Source organism: Falco peregrinus, chromosome 1 (genome assembly GCF_023634155.1).
Source record: "Falco peregrinus isolate bFalPer1 chromosome 1, bFalPer1.pri, whole genome shotgun sequence".
In the NCBI taxonomy this organism is placed as follows: domain Eukaryota; kingdom Metazoa; phylum Chordata; class Aves; order Falconiformes; family Falconidae; genus Falco; species Falco peregrinus.
In genome coordinates this window covers 38921365-38940333 of record NC_073721.1, presented here as the reverse complement: position 1 = coordinate 38940333, position 18969 = coordinate 38921365, and the positions used below count along the sequence as shown (strand labels likewise).

The 18969-nt window shown below is 47.8% G+C and overlaps 1 protein-coding gene across 6 annotated transcripts in view; it reads right to left on the bottom strand.

Annotated features, from left to right (window-relative positions):
• The window catches only part of NDST2 (N-deacetylase and N-sulfotransferase 2), a 136869-nt gene that overhangs the window by 14249 nt on the left and 103651 nt on the right, over positions 1-18969 (bottom strand). For all 6 annotated transcript variants that reach the window (XM_055793803.1, XM_055793807.1, XM_055793802.1 and 3 more), the window contains 5 exons: positions 10463-11861; positions 3009-3096; positions 2659-2813; positions 972-1157; positions 451-579 (listed from right to left, as the gene is read on the bottom strand). In XM_055793803.1, coding sequence (XP_055649778.1) covers positions 451-579; positions 972-1157; positions 2659-2813; positions 3009-3096; positions 10463-11455 — 1551 coding nt within the window. In that variant the 5' untranslated portion in view covers positions 11456-11861. The remainder of the gene's footprint in view (positions 1-450; positions 580-971; positions 1158-2658; positions 2814-3008; positions 3097-10462; positions 11862-18969) is intronic.

The following is an 18969-nucleotide window of genomic DNA, read 5'->3' as shown; positions in this document are numbered from 1 at the left end:
ACACTTCGTAACGGAAGCCCGGAGAAAGTGATTACCGTGAACAAAACTCATCAGTGAGCCAGGGGAGAAGCCAACAGGCAGCAGATGTGTGTGGAACAGAAGGAGCCAAGGCACATCTCACTTCTGATTCACGAAGATGCAGCAGCCTAGGTAACACCCACTCTACCTCGGGCCACGCTCCGCACGTCACCCTGGCTGGTTTCTATCTGTGGAGTGTTACACTTGTCAACACTCAATAGTGATGCTTCCTTGGCAGTGCATAAAGCAAAGCAGCGTTAACTAGCAAGTACTTCCTTGGCCCTCTTTTTCACACCTCCTTAGCATCACGCTGGAGATACCCACACCGTGACGAGTGGTTATACCAGATCTCCCATAAGATCTAGTCCTTTTCCACATCAGACACATAAGCTGCACCCGTGCCCCGATTCCCCTCCTTTCAAATGGGCTTACTGGATTCAGGAGCACCGTAAGGAAGAGTTCACCACCACGAATGCTCTTGTCCAACTCCTTTGAGCCACCGGGATACTCATTATAGAAGATAGTGTGAGTAAAAAGACCACATGTCTGTCGAGGCAGAACCTGGCAATATCAGAGAAAAGCAAAGTTAGATAAGGGGCAGATGCAACAGAATCTACACGTGAAAGTGTCAAAGCAGCACTGTGTGAATCAATACAAAGAGTAACAAACATAAGCAATATGGGTTCAGAGGACCCTCTTGATATTCCTCCCAACCATTTACTCATCACGGTGCAAACAAGTCAGAGGGATCTCAGTTTAGCCTTGTGCTTGGGTTTGCTCTCCATTCAGTACTGAGCTCTGAACTGCACTGAGAAACACAGAAACTAGCTCTAGCCCATTTTTTTTTTTCTCTTTGCTTGACTTAATGATTTTGGAAACACTGGTGGTATTAATGTCTCTGATGCAGGGCACTAGGAGACTGTCCCTTGGGCAGGGAATTAGGCTCTGCTCACCATGATTCCGTTATGGATGAATCCCCGCCGGTACCGGGCAGGCCGCAGGTGTGGGTATTCCTCTGTGCTTGTTACCTGGATGCTCCAAACGGACTTCCATGCCTCATAGAGTTGTGTGTGGACAGGATAAACACCAGAGTGATGGGGGGCTACAGCATAGCCCAAGTCTGTGGGAATCCCATGCTCCTAGAAGCAGAATACGCAGCTTGATCACCAAATATTTGATTAATGTCCTTAATAAGGATCATATTTAGCAATGGACTTCAAGTGGGGCAAGGTGATAGAGTAACATGAAAACTCTCTGGATTGGGAAACCTGAAATGCTGCTTGTACTTCTTATTTTATGCGTCCATAGAAATAGAAGGGCAATTCTGTACCAGCAAGGACGTTCAGCACTGGTAACAGCTGCTGGAAGAACAGTCCTGTAGCTCGCAGGTGTGACAAATCAGATTAATTCACAAGCCTCAGGTCACGCTCCTTGGTTGCTATGAACTAATCAATGCTGTTAAGTGGCATATCTCACTCCCGCTACGTCTAGGTCCGAGTCACTAGAGGAGGAAAACAAAATTTCCTTAACTGATATAGAAGGAAAGGAAGACGATGACTGGGATCTGTCTAGTCCCTAGCAATTCAAAGAAAAGCAGGCGTGAAGCAAGAGGCTATTGAGGGTGAAGATACGGGGCCTGGAGCTATACTAAAACGACAGAAATGTCTGAATTTCATGGGTTATAATTCCACTGTGTGGTTCTGGTAACAATATGAATGATGACAGCTCTGCCCTGGTGGTGTACAATAAAACCAGAGCTCCCAAATGAAGCAATAACCTTCTCCTTCTCGCTGCTAGCCTGTTTTATGTTAAATACGTGGAATTGTGTTCTGTGCTTTGTCTCTCTTTGCAAAAGACTGCACTGTTGATTAACCAGGAAAAGGAGGAGCCTAAATTGTTTCTATAATACTGCAACTGTGCTCTGAATTCAAGATTGTTCCTAATGTGCGTGTTTCATGGGAACACAAGACAGCAGCCTGCTATTCCCAAGGGGATTACCATCAAAAGAACCAAAACAGAGGTGAGGAGGACACTTCTCAGAGAAACACGTATGCTATACTCAACTCTGGGCTGTAAGCATCAGACAGACATTGTTCCAGCAGTGCAGGATGTTCAAGGCTTCCCCCTCCTCTGCCAAAACTGAGGGAATTTCCCCTGCACTTCCCAGATAAGTAATTTCCTTCAGCATTGTCTGGAGAGGCCAGAAGCAGGGCTGTTAGCACACAGAGCATTTCATACTACCAACCAGGCTGACTTCCTCACAAACCCACAGTGAATAAGGATGGAAAAGGAAATGCTTTCTCCCTGCCAGAGTTTGTAAATTAATTGGATTTGGATGGTAATGCTACAAGTTCACACCTCAGCAAACAAGAGCCTTGGGATTTGCACCCTGGAAGGCAGCGGAGCTGCCTGGGGCCATGCAGGTGCCAGGCCAGGCTCCCCCTGCACCGAGCCACGCGCCACCCCCGCCTCTGGGCTGCGGGCAGCAGGAGCCACCTCCAATTTAAACTTTCACAACTGCCTTCCTTACACGCGGCTGAGTTACTAGGCAAGTGTTTGGGTTCAGCGGGGTCAGAAAAGCTATTCCAGAGGAAGAATGTTTAAGGGTCAGTAAAGTAAATAAACTGCGATGCCCCTTACCACAGCAAACTGTTTGTTGAGCTTCATCTGCTCGGCCAGCACGGTGACGTTGTGGAAAAGATGAGGCTGCATGTGACTCCACATGTGAGGGAACCACCAGAACTCCTTCCTGTGTTTGAGCAGCATGTCATCCCCTTCATCTTCCTCATCTGTACCTAGAGAGAGCAGGAAGGGAAGTGCAAAAACAAATGGCAGCAGAGGGGCTCAGTGTTTCAAAGCAGTGGCTAATCCCCTGCAGTGCCGCATCGTTCCGTCAGAGCATCAGGCTCTCTAACGCGTTACACGCGCAGATGCACCCGAACGCAGGGGCCATACACAGGCGCCAGGACACGGGGGTGCCAGGGGCTTACCTGTGTGGTAGAATTTCCCTGAGAAGCCCAGGTTGAAGGTGAAGTTTGGGACTAGAGTTCTCAGCTTATTCTGGGTGCTCAGTAAAGCCTGTTTGAATGAAAGAAAAAAAGAAATGTTCATAGTCAGTTGCTCTGTAACGTCTCCCAGTGCTCTACTGGTGCCCAGCTCAGTGTGAAGAGGCATCAGGGGACGGGACTAAGGCATCGCTGCCTGCGGATAAAGCAAGGTAGCCAAGTGCTCCACATACACAGCCTTTACTTGAAGTAGTCCTGCTGTACACTAAATGATGCCTTTTTAAAACCACAGCCAGATGATGCTCTCCACCCAGGGCTTCTGCGCTAAGGCAAAGGGACACAAATCTCACTTCCATGCAGCAGATCCCTTACTCTTTCCAGGTTCAACCTGAAGGCTCCCTTCCCATCCTGTGTTGGTTGGGACTTTGCCATCAAACATCTGCCCTTTCTCTGAGCCTAGGTGTTAACAAAAAGGAGGATGGGGCAGCACGTGGTGCACAGTGGAAGATTAGTCAATATTGTGAACAAAACCTAAGTGATCCAAAGGGAGGGGGGGTTTTACTTAGAACGGAAAGGTGGATTTGCAGAACTACCCAAGCAAAGAATCCTGCCCTGGCAGGGAGGTACCCTGGGCTTTGTGTCCCTTGAAAGCACCAAAATAATTTTGTAGCAGGGAAGTTTCCTAGATTCTGGAAAAAGACTTGGGGGGAACTGACATTCACAGTCATCGCGTCTCCTACTGGTTCTCTCTTGCACTTGTCCCTGCTTTAAATGTCCAGATTAATTGCTACAGCCAAAGGGAAGGAGCCTTGTGCCACAAACCCCAAGGTCCAGCAGTGTTACAGAGTAAGACAGCAGGCAGCCTTGACAGAAAAAAAAACCAAACAAGCCCAGAGGCTCAGTATGCCACAGACAAGTAAGATACAAACTAATTGCAGTCAAATCTCTTCTGCTGGAAAACAATAAAAAGACAGAAGCCCTGAGATGCATGCTGTGCTGCTACTGGCACGCTTCAGGGAAAGTGTCTTTGGGGCAGCTCCTATGGGAGAAGTTCTTAATCAAACAGGGAGCTGGCAGGAGGGCTGCTGGCAGGGGACAGAGTGGTCCTTGCCCAGGCAGTTGCTTAGATTTTAAAAGCTTTCCTAAGAAACCAGCGGCTCAGTGGCTGCACCAAGGTGAAGGTGATGACCTCTTGACAGCAGACCTGGGCTAGATGCAAACAGACAAGCAACCTGGCATGTAACACCGGGCACAGCATGCAGGCTTCTCAAACCGCGCAGGCAGGTGGCAGATCCTTCTGCATCGGCAGCCCTTCCCCAGCCCCAAGGAGCACAAAGGAGCACTACAATGCTGCCTTCAGCGTGGCTCACACTCTACAGGTGCTGTTTAGGCACTCCGCTCCCTTGGTGGTGGGTCTGTTCGCCAAGGCAGACCCTCACTCAGCGGAGAGACCCGCCTCGACACCTACTGCTTAAGGATACCCTGACAAATCACTGCCATCACTCGTATTTCAAAACAGTGTTGACCAAACACCAATCATCACCCAATGTAAAAATGATGACTTCTGTAATTTACTTCAATCACCCAGCCACTGCGAGTGTATCCTGGGGCAAAGCAGCTGAGCGGTTTTACTCCCAAGGCAGGCAGCCCATGACCTCTCACGCACAGCAAGGTGGGAAGAGCAGACAGATTATTCCTGCAGCGCTGCAGACGCTCTCAGTGCTCTCTCTGAGGGAACCAATCCTTCGGGCTTTTCCCTAGAGACAGACCTAATTGCTTCTTCCTCCCCCATGTCCACACAACAGTGATATCAAATGCAGTCTGGGTCAGATTTCAAAGATCCCAGCTCCTCCATGGCCACATGCCCATCCAACAGTAATATTTAGAGATACGTATGGCACATGACATCTCCAGAACCTGTCACAAACCCAGCCAGTGCTTTTAGAAGGTGGCATGTGAGCAGCACTGCTGGCTGAAGCCTCCTTTGCTGCAGAAGATCCAGACCAGGCATGGGAGGTCAAGTCCCCTCACGTAACCCCGTAAGACATCCCACACATCAGGGAGCGAGACAAAGGGCTGTGCATCTCTCCACAGAGAAGCAGCTGTCTGCCCAGCTGGATGACAACACCACATCACATTTGGGACCAAAACCTTGACCACATTGCCCGGTATCTTAGAGAGGAAACTACCACCCTCGTCTCCAGAGCTGTCCCGAGCCTCACCGCTTCTCTCTGCTGCCCTGAAAGGCACATCCAGTTCCTCAGGCTCGGGTAGGAAGGTGGTGGGAGGAAAGACAGTGGTTAAGAGGCTTAGCATTCCCCTGCACAGAGGGAGATTTAAAGCCTGGCTGGTGTTACCATGACAACACATCTGTCTGATGATAAATCCCAAAAAGCCCTGCTCCAGCAGGCAGCAATCCTTTGTGTCCAGGGAGGGACCAGGGAGAAACTGGGGGGGGGGGGGGGGGGGGGGGGCGCGCAGAAATGCTGAAGCTAATCGCATGCCATCCCTCTGCCGATGCTGGCTCCTTTTCACAGCCACATCCATACGGTGGCACGGCACAAGTCTGAACAAGTGTCTTTCCCCTGCACAGGAGATGAGAGACTAAAGGTGTCAAGTAAAATATCTGGAAATTTGTTTAAACAAATTCTGCATTTGCTGTTCCCTAGCACACTGGTTCAAGGAGGTCTGTGAGCTGTAGTAAGGTGAGACAACACAGACGTGGGAATGGGCCGGGAAGATGGCCCTTCTCCCTGCTCCGGCACCTCTGCACTCTCTTTGTCTTTCATAAAGCAGGATGAGTATGGCAGCACCACCAGTATCTTACAGGTGACTCAAGTGGCATTTCGTTTATATCCGAAATATGCCCTGAGATTCTTAAACGAAAGGCAGTCAAGAAATGTGGCGTAGGCTACCCATTAAGATATAAAATAGCTAACCAGATGCAAACAGATCTTCATGTGCATATTTTAAGAAATTTAGCTGCTGACGGGGTACAGGACAGAAGGCTAGCATTTTAGCTACCCTTATCCCTAAAAAACAAAGCTGCTTCTCCTAAAAAACTGCCCCTCCAATCCCTTCAAGTATTTCTGGTTTATATTTTCTAACTATCTTCCATTCCAAAAATCCTTCCCCAACGCAGCCAAGCGTGCCAGCTAGCCCAAGGCCCCTCCCCAGCTCCACTCCCTGTTGGAAGCTCAGCAAGGCTCCCCCCGGGAAGGCACTGATGGGGTCTCCAGGAGATTCCCACCACTGGCCACCAGAACTCACAAGCCACATCAAGGCCAGACCCGCTTCACGCCTGTCACAGTCTATCAGAGACCATCCTCCGCACCCGACGGACCTTTTGGAGGCCTTTAGTGCTTCCTTGGGGTAGCCGTGCTCAGGTCCCGGTGACGGACACTGGCGTCCCGATGCACACTGCTGGACTGAATGCAAAAAAGGTCCAAGCTGCAGTCTGATGTTTGATGCTCATCACTTTAAAAAGGCTTTTCTATAATCTCAAATTATGATAAATATTTACTTCTAAGCAAACTTTAGGGGAAAAAAGTTTAAAATTGTCTTTTGTTGCAGGACATCAGAAAATTAGATGTGATCTCACTGACGGATCTGCAAAGATGTACTCACCTACAAGCTCTTGATGCCACCCAGTTAGAGACAAAAACCCTCTCAATGGGGTTAAAAGTCCAAAAGCAAGGAAAACATCAGGGAAGCCACGGCACTCTGACTGTACCCTCTTGAGGTTGCTTCTAATCCTCCTCTACGACAGCACAGTGTCCTCGGCACCGCAGTAGCGTGGGGCTAAACCGGCATGCAACTCTGCTTTTTTAGCCATGAAATTTTTAACTGCCGAAAGTGTTTGCAGAGATTTTAGCTGTTCCAGACAAACCCCAAATATTACCTCCCCTATCTCGGGTCCCGCTAAAAAGAGGCAAAAATAAAGGAGGGAAATAAGGTTGAGAGTCAGATGCTGGGAAGAGAGGATACCAGGAGTCTGGAAAAGAGTGCATGGACAAATGAAGAGAAACAGATGATAGAACATGGAGGAAGAAAGCAAAGTGCCTTGACAGCCCCTTCTCAAACGCTCATGCAAAGCACGAGGAATGTGCTGCAGAAATACCTTCTTCATAGGAACTGCCCTGCGGATGCTAGGCAGCACACTCCGAGGAGGATTTGCTCACCGTTCTCTCAGGGAGCAGTAGCACTGGCAGAGCTCAAACAGTGCTGCCAAAAGGGAAAGCATTCATGGTACCGGCATTTGTATCTCCCCTGCGGTGTTAGAATCGGGGAGTTAGAAACTGCTGAGTATTTTCATTTCTGGTAAGATCATCCTCTACAATTTAGAAAGACACAAGCTGGCTGACAGCCACCCTCACTAAATTCTCTCTCTTCCACCCTTCTCATTCATACCCCAAAATGAAATGGCTGTCCTGCCTTTTCACTTAGCCTGCTCTCAGACTTGCCAGCAACAACTGCTTGCTACTTACGCCCTCGTAGAGATTACCAGCAAAAGAGGCAAAACCTCATCTACTTAATCTTCTTTCTTTATACCTAAAGACGACCAGGAAGGATCTTAAAAGCCCGATCCTTGTGCATTAGAAACGGCTTGTCTGTGTTGGCCAGTTCCACGGAGGTTTTGGTAAATTCCGAGGATTTTGATCTTGAAAGAGACTGAATGTGGAATAATTGAGAAAAGAAGGGATTCTGAGATTTTGTTTCATTAATTATGTGCAGCTAGTATGTGATAAACTTTACAAGGGAGAAACATTTTCCTTATGCAACTTCCAACTGTTTCACTCCAATTGAGGACTGCAAGCTCCTGCTGCAGCCCTTCAGCAGAAAGAGAAACTCCAGGGTTATCATCTTTAAAGTGAAAGCAAGCACAATTCCTTTTTTTCCGTGTTAGAAGAAGAAAGCTATTCAGCTCTCCTTTAAGCATCACAAATAAAAATATTTCTCCTCTCAGGAATTCTATCATGGGCACGCATTTGAACAAATTATATTCAGCATTTCTTTTAATCGCCACTTGGTCTGGGCAGCTCTCTGAACATGGACCTGCATATGACAAACAGGCTCACTGGGACAGCAGAGTCAATTTTACACCCTCAGACAACATCCAATCTTCAAACCGCTACCCTGACCACTGTAATCTAAGCTTTAAGATAAGGAGCTGTGTGTTGAGATAACAGCCCTGAAACAGAGCTTTCATATAAAAGGCCACAGAAAATGCCAGCTGTTCTGTCACTATTATATCCCCTTCTCTCCCCATGGCGAGAGGCTATCAACAAATCCATGCAGTTATTTCTCGCTTTTAAAAAATAAAAATTCATTAACCTCTCGTGGCTCTGCAATCAGAGAGCTTCTTTTAAATGGATAAATCTGGGTTTTATCTGCTTTGCCCGAATTCTCTGCTTACTGATCACAGATTATTCCTCCATTTCAACCTGTTAAAACCCAAACAAAGCATCTTTTGGAATTATCTTGTCTGGGTTTGTTTTTAATATCACTAGAGCAGCCTTTGTTTCCAGGAGCTTTGGCCACCTATCTCCTGTTTTCTCCCACGGGTATGTAACCTGTCCAAACACTACAGAGGTGAGAATCCCTGCCAGTTTGGACTAGAAGGTGCAGGGCCTGCTTAGGACCAAGATAGGATTGTGATCCTCCAAAAACAAACAGACAACAAAAAAACCAAAAACCAACCCCAAACCAACTTTCAGAGTATTTCAGCATCTCAAAACACAAGGACACTGCAGTGAAATGAAGACAATTTTAGCATTTTCTTTTAAGTATTACATACAGCTGTTCCATCTTTCTATACCTGTCTGCTTGGAAACACTTCTATACCTGTTTGCTTAGAGACTTACGGTCAAAGGTGGCTCTGAAGAATTACCAAGGAATGAAGCAAGTAAAATAAAAAACGGCATGCAGTTAGAGCTGCTTCAGGCACACAGCTTCAAATGAATTGAAAAGATAAGCTAGCTCCAAACAGAATGCAAGGGTTTCTTTCCCCCCAAGCTAAACTTGGAATCAGAAGCAGAATTTAGAATCTCAGAGACCTGAAAAACAAAGATGAACTAAGATATGCCTTGCATGGATGCATAAAACACACAGAAAAGGTGGTAAGTCTCCTAGTGAGGTGGAAGAGTGCTCTTGGGAACATGTATGGGGTGAGGTGTGGGTCAGGCAAGGGAACATTTGTGTATTTTGTTCTCTACCTGTGCCTCAAATGCTCTGTGCCCTTAGACGAAAGGTTAAAGCCTGCTTTGCTTGAGGTTGTCTGGGAAACATGCTAAGGCGGCTGCTGTTGCAGGCTTACCGTCACTGGGGCTGGTGCCCAGGGGACTCCATCCAGGAGCTCCTCCATCCATCTTAGGGCAAGTGCTAAACGGGAATCCCAGGTGAAAGGCCTGGGGTCTTACGGCTCTGGGAACTGCCTCAGCATGCCTGAAGAAACAGGCAATGCACCTGCCCCAAAAGCTACAGACCAGAACTGATGGGGCAGATACGCAGGCAAGTCCTTGGCTCCACAAGGCAGCATATGCACACATATCACTGACTGAGGAGAACGCTTTATCACGTGCTTTCAAGAACACAGAGAATCAGAAGGGGCACTTAGTTTCTAACCTTCTTCCTACTTGTTTTCTCCTTTGCCTGTCTCTCTTCCCTCTTCCCCCCAGAATCTCTCTCTGTGCCCTTCCCATATCCTTTCCTACTAGGTCACGGCATTACTCAAGGAACTGCCAAGGAAAGCAAACCACTAAGATAGCATCTCTCTTTCCCAGTTGTGAGGCCACAGAGCCAGTTCTCATGAAGGCTTGGTCTGAGCGCTTTGCCCTGTGGTAAATGTTTGGATGTTCTCTGCCCAGGGATGGCGGTTGCTGGTGGAGGATATGAGAGGGGTGTAACGAGGGGTGTTTCTTTTCCCCATTTGTTTATGTCCTGAAAAGCTGGACGGCTAAAACGCAGACTAGTTGTTTACACTGCATGGACTGGCCTACAGTTTGGCAATATAATATATACAGTTTAAAAAAAATAAATAATAATATAATAAATACAGCTTTTCTATTCTATCCTAACACAACTTGCCTTTTCCTTTTGAGAGGCAGAGTTTACAGCTACAGATAGCTGGACAGAAGAAAACTGCATATGCCTGTTCCCTGTGTTAAGGAGGAGATGGGATAGACCACCACAGGCATCCTCCTCTTAAACTCAGAGAGGACACCTCCAGGTCCCAGAATGAAAAATGCTCCATCGAAAACTGGAAAACTGTTGAGAGCATCACATATGGTGTCTCAACAGCTTTGCACGCTACTTCTGTTTCAGATAGGAACAACTGCAGCAATCAACTTCCTCTCCAATTAAACACAACCTTGACTTTCCTGGCATACCACACACCCTAGAAATCTGTCTGGAGCCTGCAGTTATTCTCGGGATTTTACCTCTACATCAGACACCTTCATGCGAGTCCCCTCTTTTCCCACAAATATATCATCAATGTCGACGAGGATATAGCGATCAAGTGTGAGACAGAGGCGCTTGCCAGTCAAGTAGGCAATGGCATCCACAAAAATGAGTTTGTGCAGCCAAAAATTGAGGTTATTGCCGAAGAGAACCCGCTGGATCCCGTCATGCAGACCCAGGTCCTGCACCACCGTGGCATGCAACGCTTTGTGGGTGGCCAGGTGAGGAATGGACTCCGAGGACTTCGTGCTGGCCAACAGCACCGGCTCGTAGGTGCTGTGGTTTGACTGGAACACAGTCCAGTCATCACCCGGCAGGGGACCCTGCTCCACCTCATTCGCCCGGGTGACGTAGAGCAGGGGAGCACTAGGGTTGATGTGATAGTCCCGCAGCCCCAAGTTGGAATGTAGGAAAAGGGGAAAACCCTTGAGCTGTGCACTGAGCAGGCTGTTCTCATTGGCTTTAAAAAAGCCTATAATCCCCACCCCATACTCTACACAGTATTTGTCCAGCAGTTCTCGGTTCCAAGCATCAAGGTTCACATATTTAAGGATGTTCTCGTAGATAATAAGAGCGTAGCGTCCTCTATCTTTGTCTGTCAGAGTGGGCATATCCCCTTTGCCAGGGGCGATCTCTGTCCTGTATTTAAATCGGCTAGATTCCAGGATGGCCACGATTTCCTGCCCCAGCTGGGAGTAAATGCTCTCCACAAAGACTAGCACCACAGGGTCTGTGCGCGAGGTGTCCACAGATTTCGTGAGCCTCCAGCTGGCTTGCGGTGGGATCAAGACGCGGTGCTGGTTGCTGCAGTCACTGAAGGGCAGGGGTGGCGGTTCCTTGATTTTGGGACTGTTAGTGACGTAGTACGCCAGGATGCACATGGAGATCAGGCTGAAGGCAATGAGCAGCAGGATCAATCTGTGGAGCTCCAGCTGTCGCACGTGCCGCACTACTTTCCACAGCTGAATCATGGTGAGGCGGGCTGCCCACCCCCTCCTCACACTCTGCACCCACCTCGCTCTTGAGATCTCCAGTGCCGCTGTGGCAGTACCCAGCGGCAGCTCGCAAAGAAGAAAGAGCAGCTGCGGAGAGAGACAAAGCGAAAGCAAACAGCTACCAGGCTAGACTCCCAGGGATCTGCCATTTATCTCAAGTAACCATGGCCCTCAATTCCCATCACTCCTTTGTGTGCTTCCTCCTGTTCCCCTCCTCTCACTCAGGAATGTCTTTTGGAGGAGCGGGGTTCCCTGAATCTTGTCTCCAACAGCCAATCAGTCTGTCATCCTGCACGCCAGCAGCTTCAGCGCAGCCTTCCCAGGTGTTCTGCTTCTCATTTAGCTGTTTTGCATTCACATGATGGCACCTTCTCTTTGCATCCTGCAATTTAAAAAGAAAAAGTCAATTCTCAGTATGGATTCACGGTATTTAATGGGTTTGAGATGAAGTGGCAGGATCAGCAGGTGCGAGGTGGGCAGCATCACTCGCCTGACAGGAGACAGACCTGTTCCCTGGGACGTGACGCACGCCGTTCATGCAGGAGCTTGGCAAAACCATCGTAAGGGCTTTTGGAAGAAAGGTCCAGACAGCACACAGGGACTCAGCACTTGCCTTGGGTGAGAGTCTTACATGCTAGAGCCAACAGAGCCGGGGCACCCGGCCTCCCTCCACTCCTCTTCATGCCACCCAACAGAAAACATGAACCCCTTTTATTCTAGCCTGCTTTTCAAAATTAACAAGAAGAGGAGAGAGCCCTCACATCCTCTGTCTTGCCCTGTTCTCACACTGATGATGTGCCCAAGTCCTTGCCAGCGACTTCCTAGGCTCTTGGGATATGGCTGTCCCAAACCCAGCACGATGCCTCAACCTCCCACCAGCTCCCTTGCCCCACAGCTCCCAACTTCCATGGTTCCCACGCGACTTGTCCCGGCAACTTGTGTTCTTCCAGGGCTCTCAAAACACGGCTCTGGAGAGGCATGGTCCCCTCAGGCATCATGGAGCTGGCGGGGCATGGGCTGCCCATACCCTGCACACCTAACTCCTATCGACTGATTCAGTGGCAGGTGGAGAGGAAACACCTCCTGAAACTTTCCTCACCCTCCCTCATATGTCACCAAAGAGCAAGAAGCCAGTTTTAAATCACCAACAGCATGATGGAAATTTGGGTTGGTCTCAAAGACGTGAAAACTTCTTGTTACAAAGCTCTCTCACCTCCCGCTTTGTGTTTATGACAGCAGGCTATTTCACCATATGTTGTTATTTTTTCCAGATAAAATGCTCAACAAAGCCAACAAACACCAAGGCATCTAAATAAAACATAAACACCAGGGAAAGCAACTAAATTGCTCCTTGGTTTAAAAATAAAAATCACTGTGTAGTTTCCCTTACCAGAAGCGTGGTGCACCTACAGCAACACCACTCAGGTGTTGGGGTACAGGCACATTTTTGGGGAGCGCCTGCTGCTGCTCCCAGTACAGCGCAAGGATACCCAGAATGCCAGATGTTGCTCACCAAGTCAGTCATGCCCAAAAAGAGCTCTCTGTAAAAGTTAAAAAATCCTTTTTTCTCTCCAAGCCTTTTCTACTCACGCACCCGCACTCCTGCGGACACGTGCTCCACCACGTACAGTCCCTCCAACCACCTGCTCGGCTGGCACAGCTTACAGCACCAGGAGGCACAAGAGCAACAATAACAAAGTACTACCAAAACAGTTCCTCATTCTTTCTCCCTTCCTCCCGTTTTTGAGCCTTTCTGTTACTGCCACTTTGATAAAACAGAGTCTTAGAAGACTACGTTGTCCACGAGTTTCAGACAGACATACGGTTTTATATAGCAAAGTCAGGGTTTTAACAACTCGCTCCACCAGAAAAGAAACTACTTGCGAGACAGATGCTTATTTTGTCATGTGCATTACTAAACAGAAAAAAATCCTTCTGAGCAAGGGAAAATACCAGTTTACAGATGAGGCCAAAAGCCCCACTCCAAAGACTCCCACCAGGCTGTTTTCCAAACTGCTGGTGCAGCTTGAAGCAAAAACAAACACACAAACAAACCAACCAACCAACCAACCACAAAAAACCCAAGCAGATTTTATATGTAGAGATATAATATTGGTAGCTTTGTGATGGCAGATGGAAAAGAGTCAAGAGTGCTCTTTACACGAGCCTTACAATGGTCCTTAAATACTACCTCAAATAACTTCTATGCTATAAGCTCAGCAGAGCAGGGACCGGCTTGCCTGGCACACAATGACACCCTAGCCCCGATGAGGTCTTCAGGATAGCTCTAGCCTGTACATGTGAAGTATATTACAGAAATAATTTTCCACTGGAGAAACTGAGACACAGCCAATCTTATTGAAGGTCACACTGCCAGGCAGCAGATGAATCAAGATTGGGGGCGGAATTATCTCTGTTCCCCAGACTCCAAACGGATCAAGTCACCATTCCCAAACGGCCCTCTGTAATGACAGAGCTGGCTTTGGAAATCCAGCTCAGTGACAATAAGCTGTGTTTTCTTCTACAAAGACAACCCGTCATCTTTTAGTTTTGTCTCTACATGCTGTTAACTTTTTATTGGAAAGCATACAAAAGAGAGAAGGGGAGAATTTATTATGGGAAGATGTAAAAAACAGAATTCAGATAGTCTTTTTTTGTTTGTTTGTTTTGTTACTTAAGTCACAACTGATTTTGAACGCATGACTCTCTGGACTGAGTGCAGGATATGGTTTGTAATTCCAGTTCAAGCCAAGTTTAGTCCCTGTGATACACTAGGACTGCCAGCATATCAACACAGTACCCCAAAGCACGTGCCACCTTGCAAAAGCAACCAGGAAAATAACTTTTACACCTCTGCAATGAGCTCTTCCCATCCCATTGGCCCTGCAAGGAATACCCTGATGTTACCACCTTCAGAGCTCCAATGTCGCATTGATCTGCAGAGAGGCAGGAGCCTGCGGAGGCAGAACGCAGCAGAGCACAGAGAGGTTAGATAGAAACACATAATGCATGCTCTATCTTTTTAACAAGGTGAATTCCCTCTAAGACAATACATACACAGCTCCACTGCACATCGCCTGCTATGAGAACTGGTCTTCATTCTACTCCTGTGCAACAAATTTACATAAAACATTCCACTCAGCTTCCTACATACTCTATTTTGACTGAAAAGACTGAGAATTGCAAGTTGGTGTCTTCCCAAATAGCTCACATCCTTTTGCTTTTTAATTCCATTGAATAAAACAGAACAATTATAGACTATTTTGGATTCAAAGGTTCACTGTCTTAACATGTAGTAGACAAGAAGTTGTTTTTGCAGGAGAAAATAATATAAAGAGAGACTTCAAAGCTCTGGAGCCCATGCGCTGCCTGCAGAAATTTCCAAGCAAGTGTTTCTGGGGTCAAATTTGTAATCCAAACACCACAGTAACAGTAAGAAATCCAAGAGTAGGCTGATCTATGCAAAAGCCTGGCTAAATACTGTCCTACTTTTACAACTCTTTACCCCCAAGACACCCACCTTGAAAACACTTCTCTTCCCTGGTTACACTCACTCACCTCTCCAACTTCATTTTTAGCGTGGAACTGAGTCTTTATTTTGCAAAGAGCTGTAGCTTCAGTTTCCTGGTTATCAGTTTAAAGATGAAAATCACAAGACAACTGGATTATTCTCTAGAATAAGGATGAAACCAGAGTTTAAGCTGGGCTGCCACACCTGCAGCGCCCAGCTGAGGGGCAAGAGGGAGAGGAACCCCCTTTGCTGGGCACTTCTGAATCGCAGCAGTGTTTTGATAACAATGACTCCATTCAATCCTCTAGCGAAGCTCCCAAACAAGCCCCCATTTGTTACATGGGTGAGCTCAAAAAAACAAATTAAAAAAAAAAAAGGCCTGTATCAGATTGCTGCTCAAGAATCTGTCAGCTCCGATCTCTTTAACAAGGCTTCACAGCCAGAGGGCATGCCAGCTGGCACTGTATGCATTTAGCTCTTTGGGGACCACATCAGCTGGTTCAGGTTCAAATGAAATGGAAAAAACCCCAAAACCAACAAAACAAGTACACCAACTAAAATTTATATTAAAAGGTGAGAGAGCTGTCAGAAACCACCCATATCCAAAACACAAAGCCCAGAAAGATCTGTACTGGAGGAAAAAAAACCAGAAGGGGAGGGGGGCGGAAATCACACTGAAAATGGCTCCCTCTTCAAGGAAAATACCTGTGTCCTCCTTTGAGGTCAAACTCCTTGGAATCTAACACCACAAACCCCCAAACCCCCAAGCTTATAGACAAATTAAGGTCCAATCTGAACTCCTGCCAGGACCGCCCGAGTGCAAATTGCAGGAGGCAGCAGCACAAGCAGGCAGCAAGGATGGAGCATTTCACCGGTGCAAGGGCGCAGGCTCAGCAGGCTCCCGTCCTGCCAGGAAAGCCTTGCGAGATCACAGAGCATCAGCTGTAAAGGCAGCTATCTCACAGATCACCAGCATTAAGACAAAGGCTTTATAAAACTTAAGATGTTCTGTTTCCTAGTGATATACAGCGTTAATGTGAAACATAAACCATTTCGTGAATTATCAGCTGCTAAGCCACACAGCAACTGATGCGATACGAAAGGAAGATAACTACCAGAATTGTGTGGCTTTAATGTCTGATCTCCAGATATTTCCAGTGCTTGGAAATTATTGTGGGGGATCAGAACAAATGCTGAAGACCAGCACTTATCCAAATCAGTGACCAGAATACATATATTTGGGGCTGCTGGTACAGTCACGCCAAGGCACATGGAAGATAACGGGGGTCATCTGACACCTTTATCAACAACTTCTGCCACACAAGCTCCTTCCCAGCTGAGCTACTGAAGGTCCTACCCCCCTAAAATAGTGTCATGAGTGCATTTCCCCAGCCCTCTTTATTATTCATAATATAACCCCTCTCTCTGGAACGTACAGCAGCAGGATCTTGCTTTTGCCCACAACAGCTCTGATTCAGAGGTTTTTCTCTCGTGCTTCCTGCAAGAGGGTTGTTGCCTTGGCCCCCAGGGGTCTGCAGTAATTGAGTTACACAGTCATCAGAGAAGGAATCCAATTGATTTTCCAACCCACTCCACTTTAACGGTGTCATCATGACACAAAATTCCTCGTTAGGCTGCTTGATTGCAGAGACACCGCAGTCCCTCCCTTGCCCATGGCAGTCTCTGTATGCCAGGCCCGCAGGTGCAGCCCCCCCCCCCCCCCCAAGGCAGGGAACCTGGCAAGTCACATCACCAGAGCACCGCAAGGCATGCAGCAAGCGGATCAGCGGAACCTCAGGAGAATGAATGCTGGTTGTATTCCACACACTGGATTAAAAAAATACTGTGGAAATGACAGCCACGTTGTAACGCCACTGCCAACCCAGCTAATTTTTGGGCTCCGGGCATGTGTTTCAGCTAGCACCCACTGCCAGTCCAACCCTGCGGTGAGAGCTGCCCAAGGAATACAGAACTCGTATCCAAGAGGCAAGAAACACAAATGGTGCCCACGCGGCTCCAACAGACAGGCTTCCAGCCTGCGGCCGGCGCTGTGCCTGCTTCGGTATGTCCCTGTGCTGGGGCAGGGCTCTTTCCAGACAGACCTGTGGGAAGCTGGAAAGCTGCCAGCCGGCCAAGCAGGCTTGAAATGTCCTGGTCTGATACAAGAGAAAAGAAAACCTGTGCAATGAAGTATTAATTATTTTTTTTTCTTTTATTCTCATCCCTAGGCAGGTATGTAACTTCACACCTTCTGCAACAGCAACAAACTGTAGTCCCTGCTAAACAGATCTGCACGGAGCACCTCTGCCCAGCCTGGGGGAAACCCAGCCGCAGGCTTGAATTTACCCTTGCAGCGGTGCAGCGATGTCTGAAGACACCGTGGAGGCACAGACCTTGCAGAGGCTGGCTCCCAATGCCAGGCCAGCTCCATGGGGGGCTGCACAGGGATCCCGGGACTCCTGCAAGGTTCTTGCTGTCGGGACACATGATACATCCCTTCCACTGACAGCCTGGTTTGCAGCAGAATTTTGTATTCTTACTCCTTTACAGTACAAAGAACCAGAAACAACGGATTTAGTCCTTCCTGTGTCTGTGACAGAAGTGTGGCCCAGCACTCCCTGCTAGAAACGTAAACCAATCTTTTCCTTTGAAAATGACAAGTTCCTCCTTACAAAAGCTTTCAGGAATTTCAGCACCCTGCCTTCTGCCCATCAATCTACAGTCAATACAACTGACCTGACTCATTTTCAAAAGCAAGGGAATGTCAAACTTTTACACAGATGTATTCCCACAAGCTGAATAGCAGCACCACAAGCCCCTACATGTTTCACTGTCTCAGCACAGGACAAATTTGGGAAGGGAAAACAGTTGTCTTGTTTTCCTGCCTAAAGATCACATGTACAAATCAGGAACCTGAAGAATTGTTTAAAAAACAAACAGAAGAACAAAATTTCAGCCTCCAACAGTTGCTGACGTTACCTACTTGATAATAATAATATGTAGCTTGGCAGCTGCGCACCTTTGCTGGAATGAAAAGGAAAGGCTGCAAGTATCATGGCAGTGGAAACGCTCACATGGGCCAGAGCTTCCCACCAGCTGAGGGGATGAAGCTGACCTGAGGGTGCACAGGTCTCTGCGAGGCAACAGCTCACAGGAGAGAAAAGAGGCACCTTCCTCAGAGACAACCAAAGGGGCATGCCCACTCCTCCATTTCACGTGCTATGGAACCTCCAACACCCAGGTATTGGGGCCCCCCAGAACTGCACAGATTCATTCTAGCCTCACCCTTCCTTCTGGCCTGTGCCCTCCCTGACACATGGCTCTACGCACACTGTGACCCAAGCCCTTTTCCCAAAGCAGGTGATAACGTGGGACACCCACTCCTTTCTGCAGCCAACTACTCAGAGCTGCAGGACGAGAACCAGCACAGGTTAGAGCTTGCCACACAAGGCACTTCAAGTTGCTCCCCAGTCCCACACATGTGGGATGGGAGTAAGTATCTGTTACCCCAGACGGTGGGAACACACCATCTGCAGCCCCCTTACACCAGTAATCGGCACATACACTCTATCGTGGCAGAACATCTTCCGCTCCACTGTGCGAACAGGAAATAAATGCAGTTCCTTCCGCATTAGATATGGACAAGGATCTCATTTCCATTCCCTCACACGCCCTCCTTATCACAATTCAAGATGAATGATCCTGCTGCAGAAAGAAAAACATCTTCTCTGCTGTCTTCTGCTAAGTGACTTAACCAAAGGGGGAAACACAGTCAAACTGTGGCAAAAACAAGACAACTCGGTGTCAGTCAGAGTTGAAGTGTCTTAATATAGAAATGTACAGTACGGAAGTTTATCTGTAATTGCTATGAAAGCAGCCTAACCGTTCTTCCTTTGAGCTGCACTTTAAAAATTTCGCCTCAGTTAGCAAGGGGCTGATCTTCTACATTCAACTGCTTCCTCCTGTCAGGTAATGCATC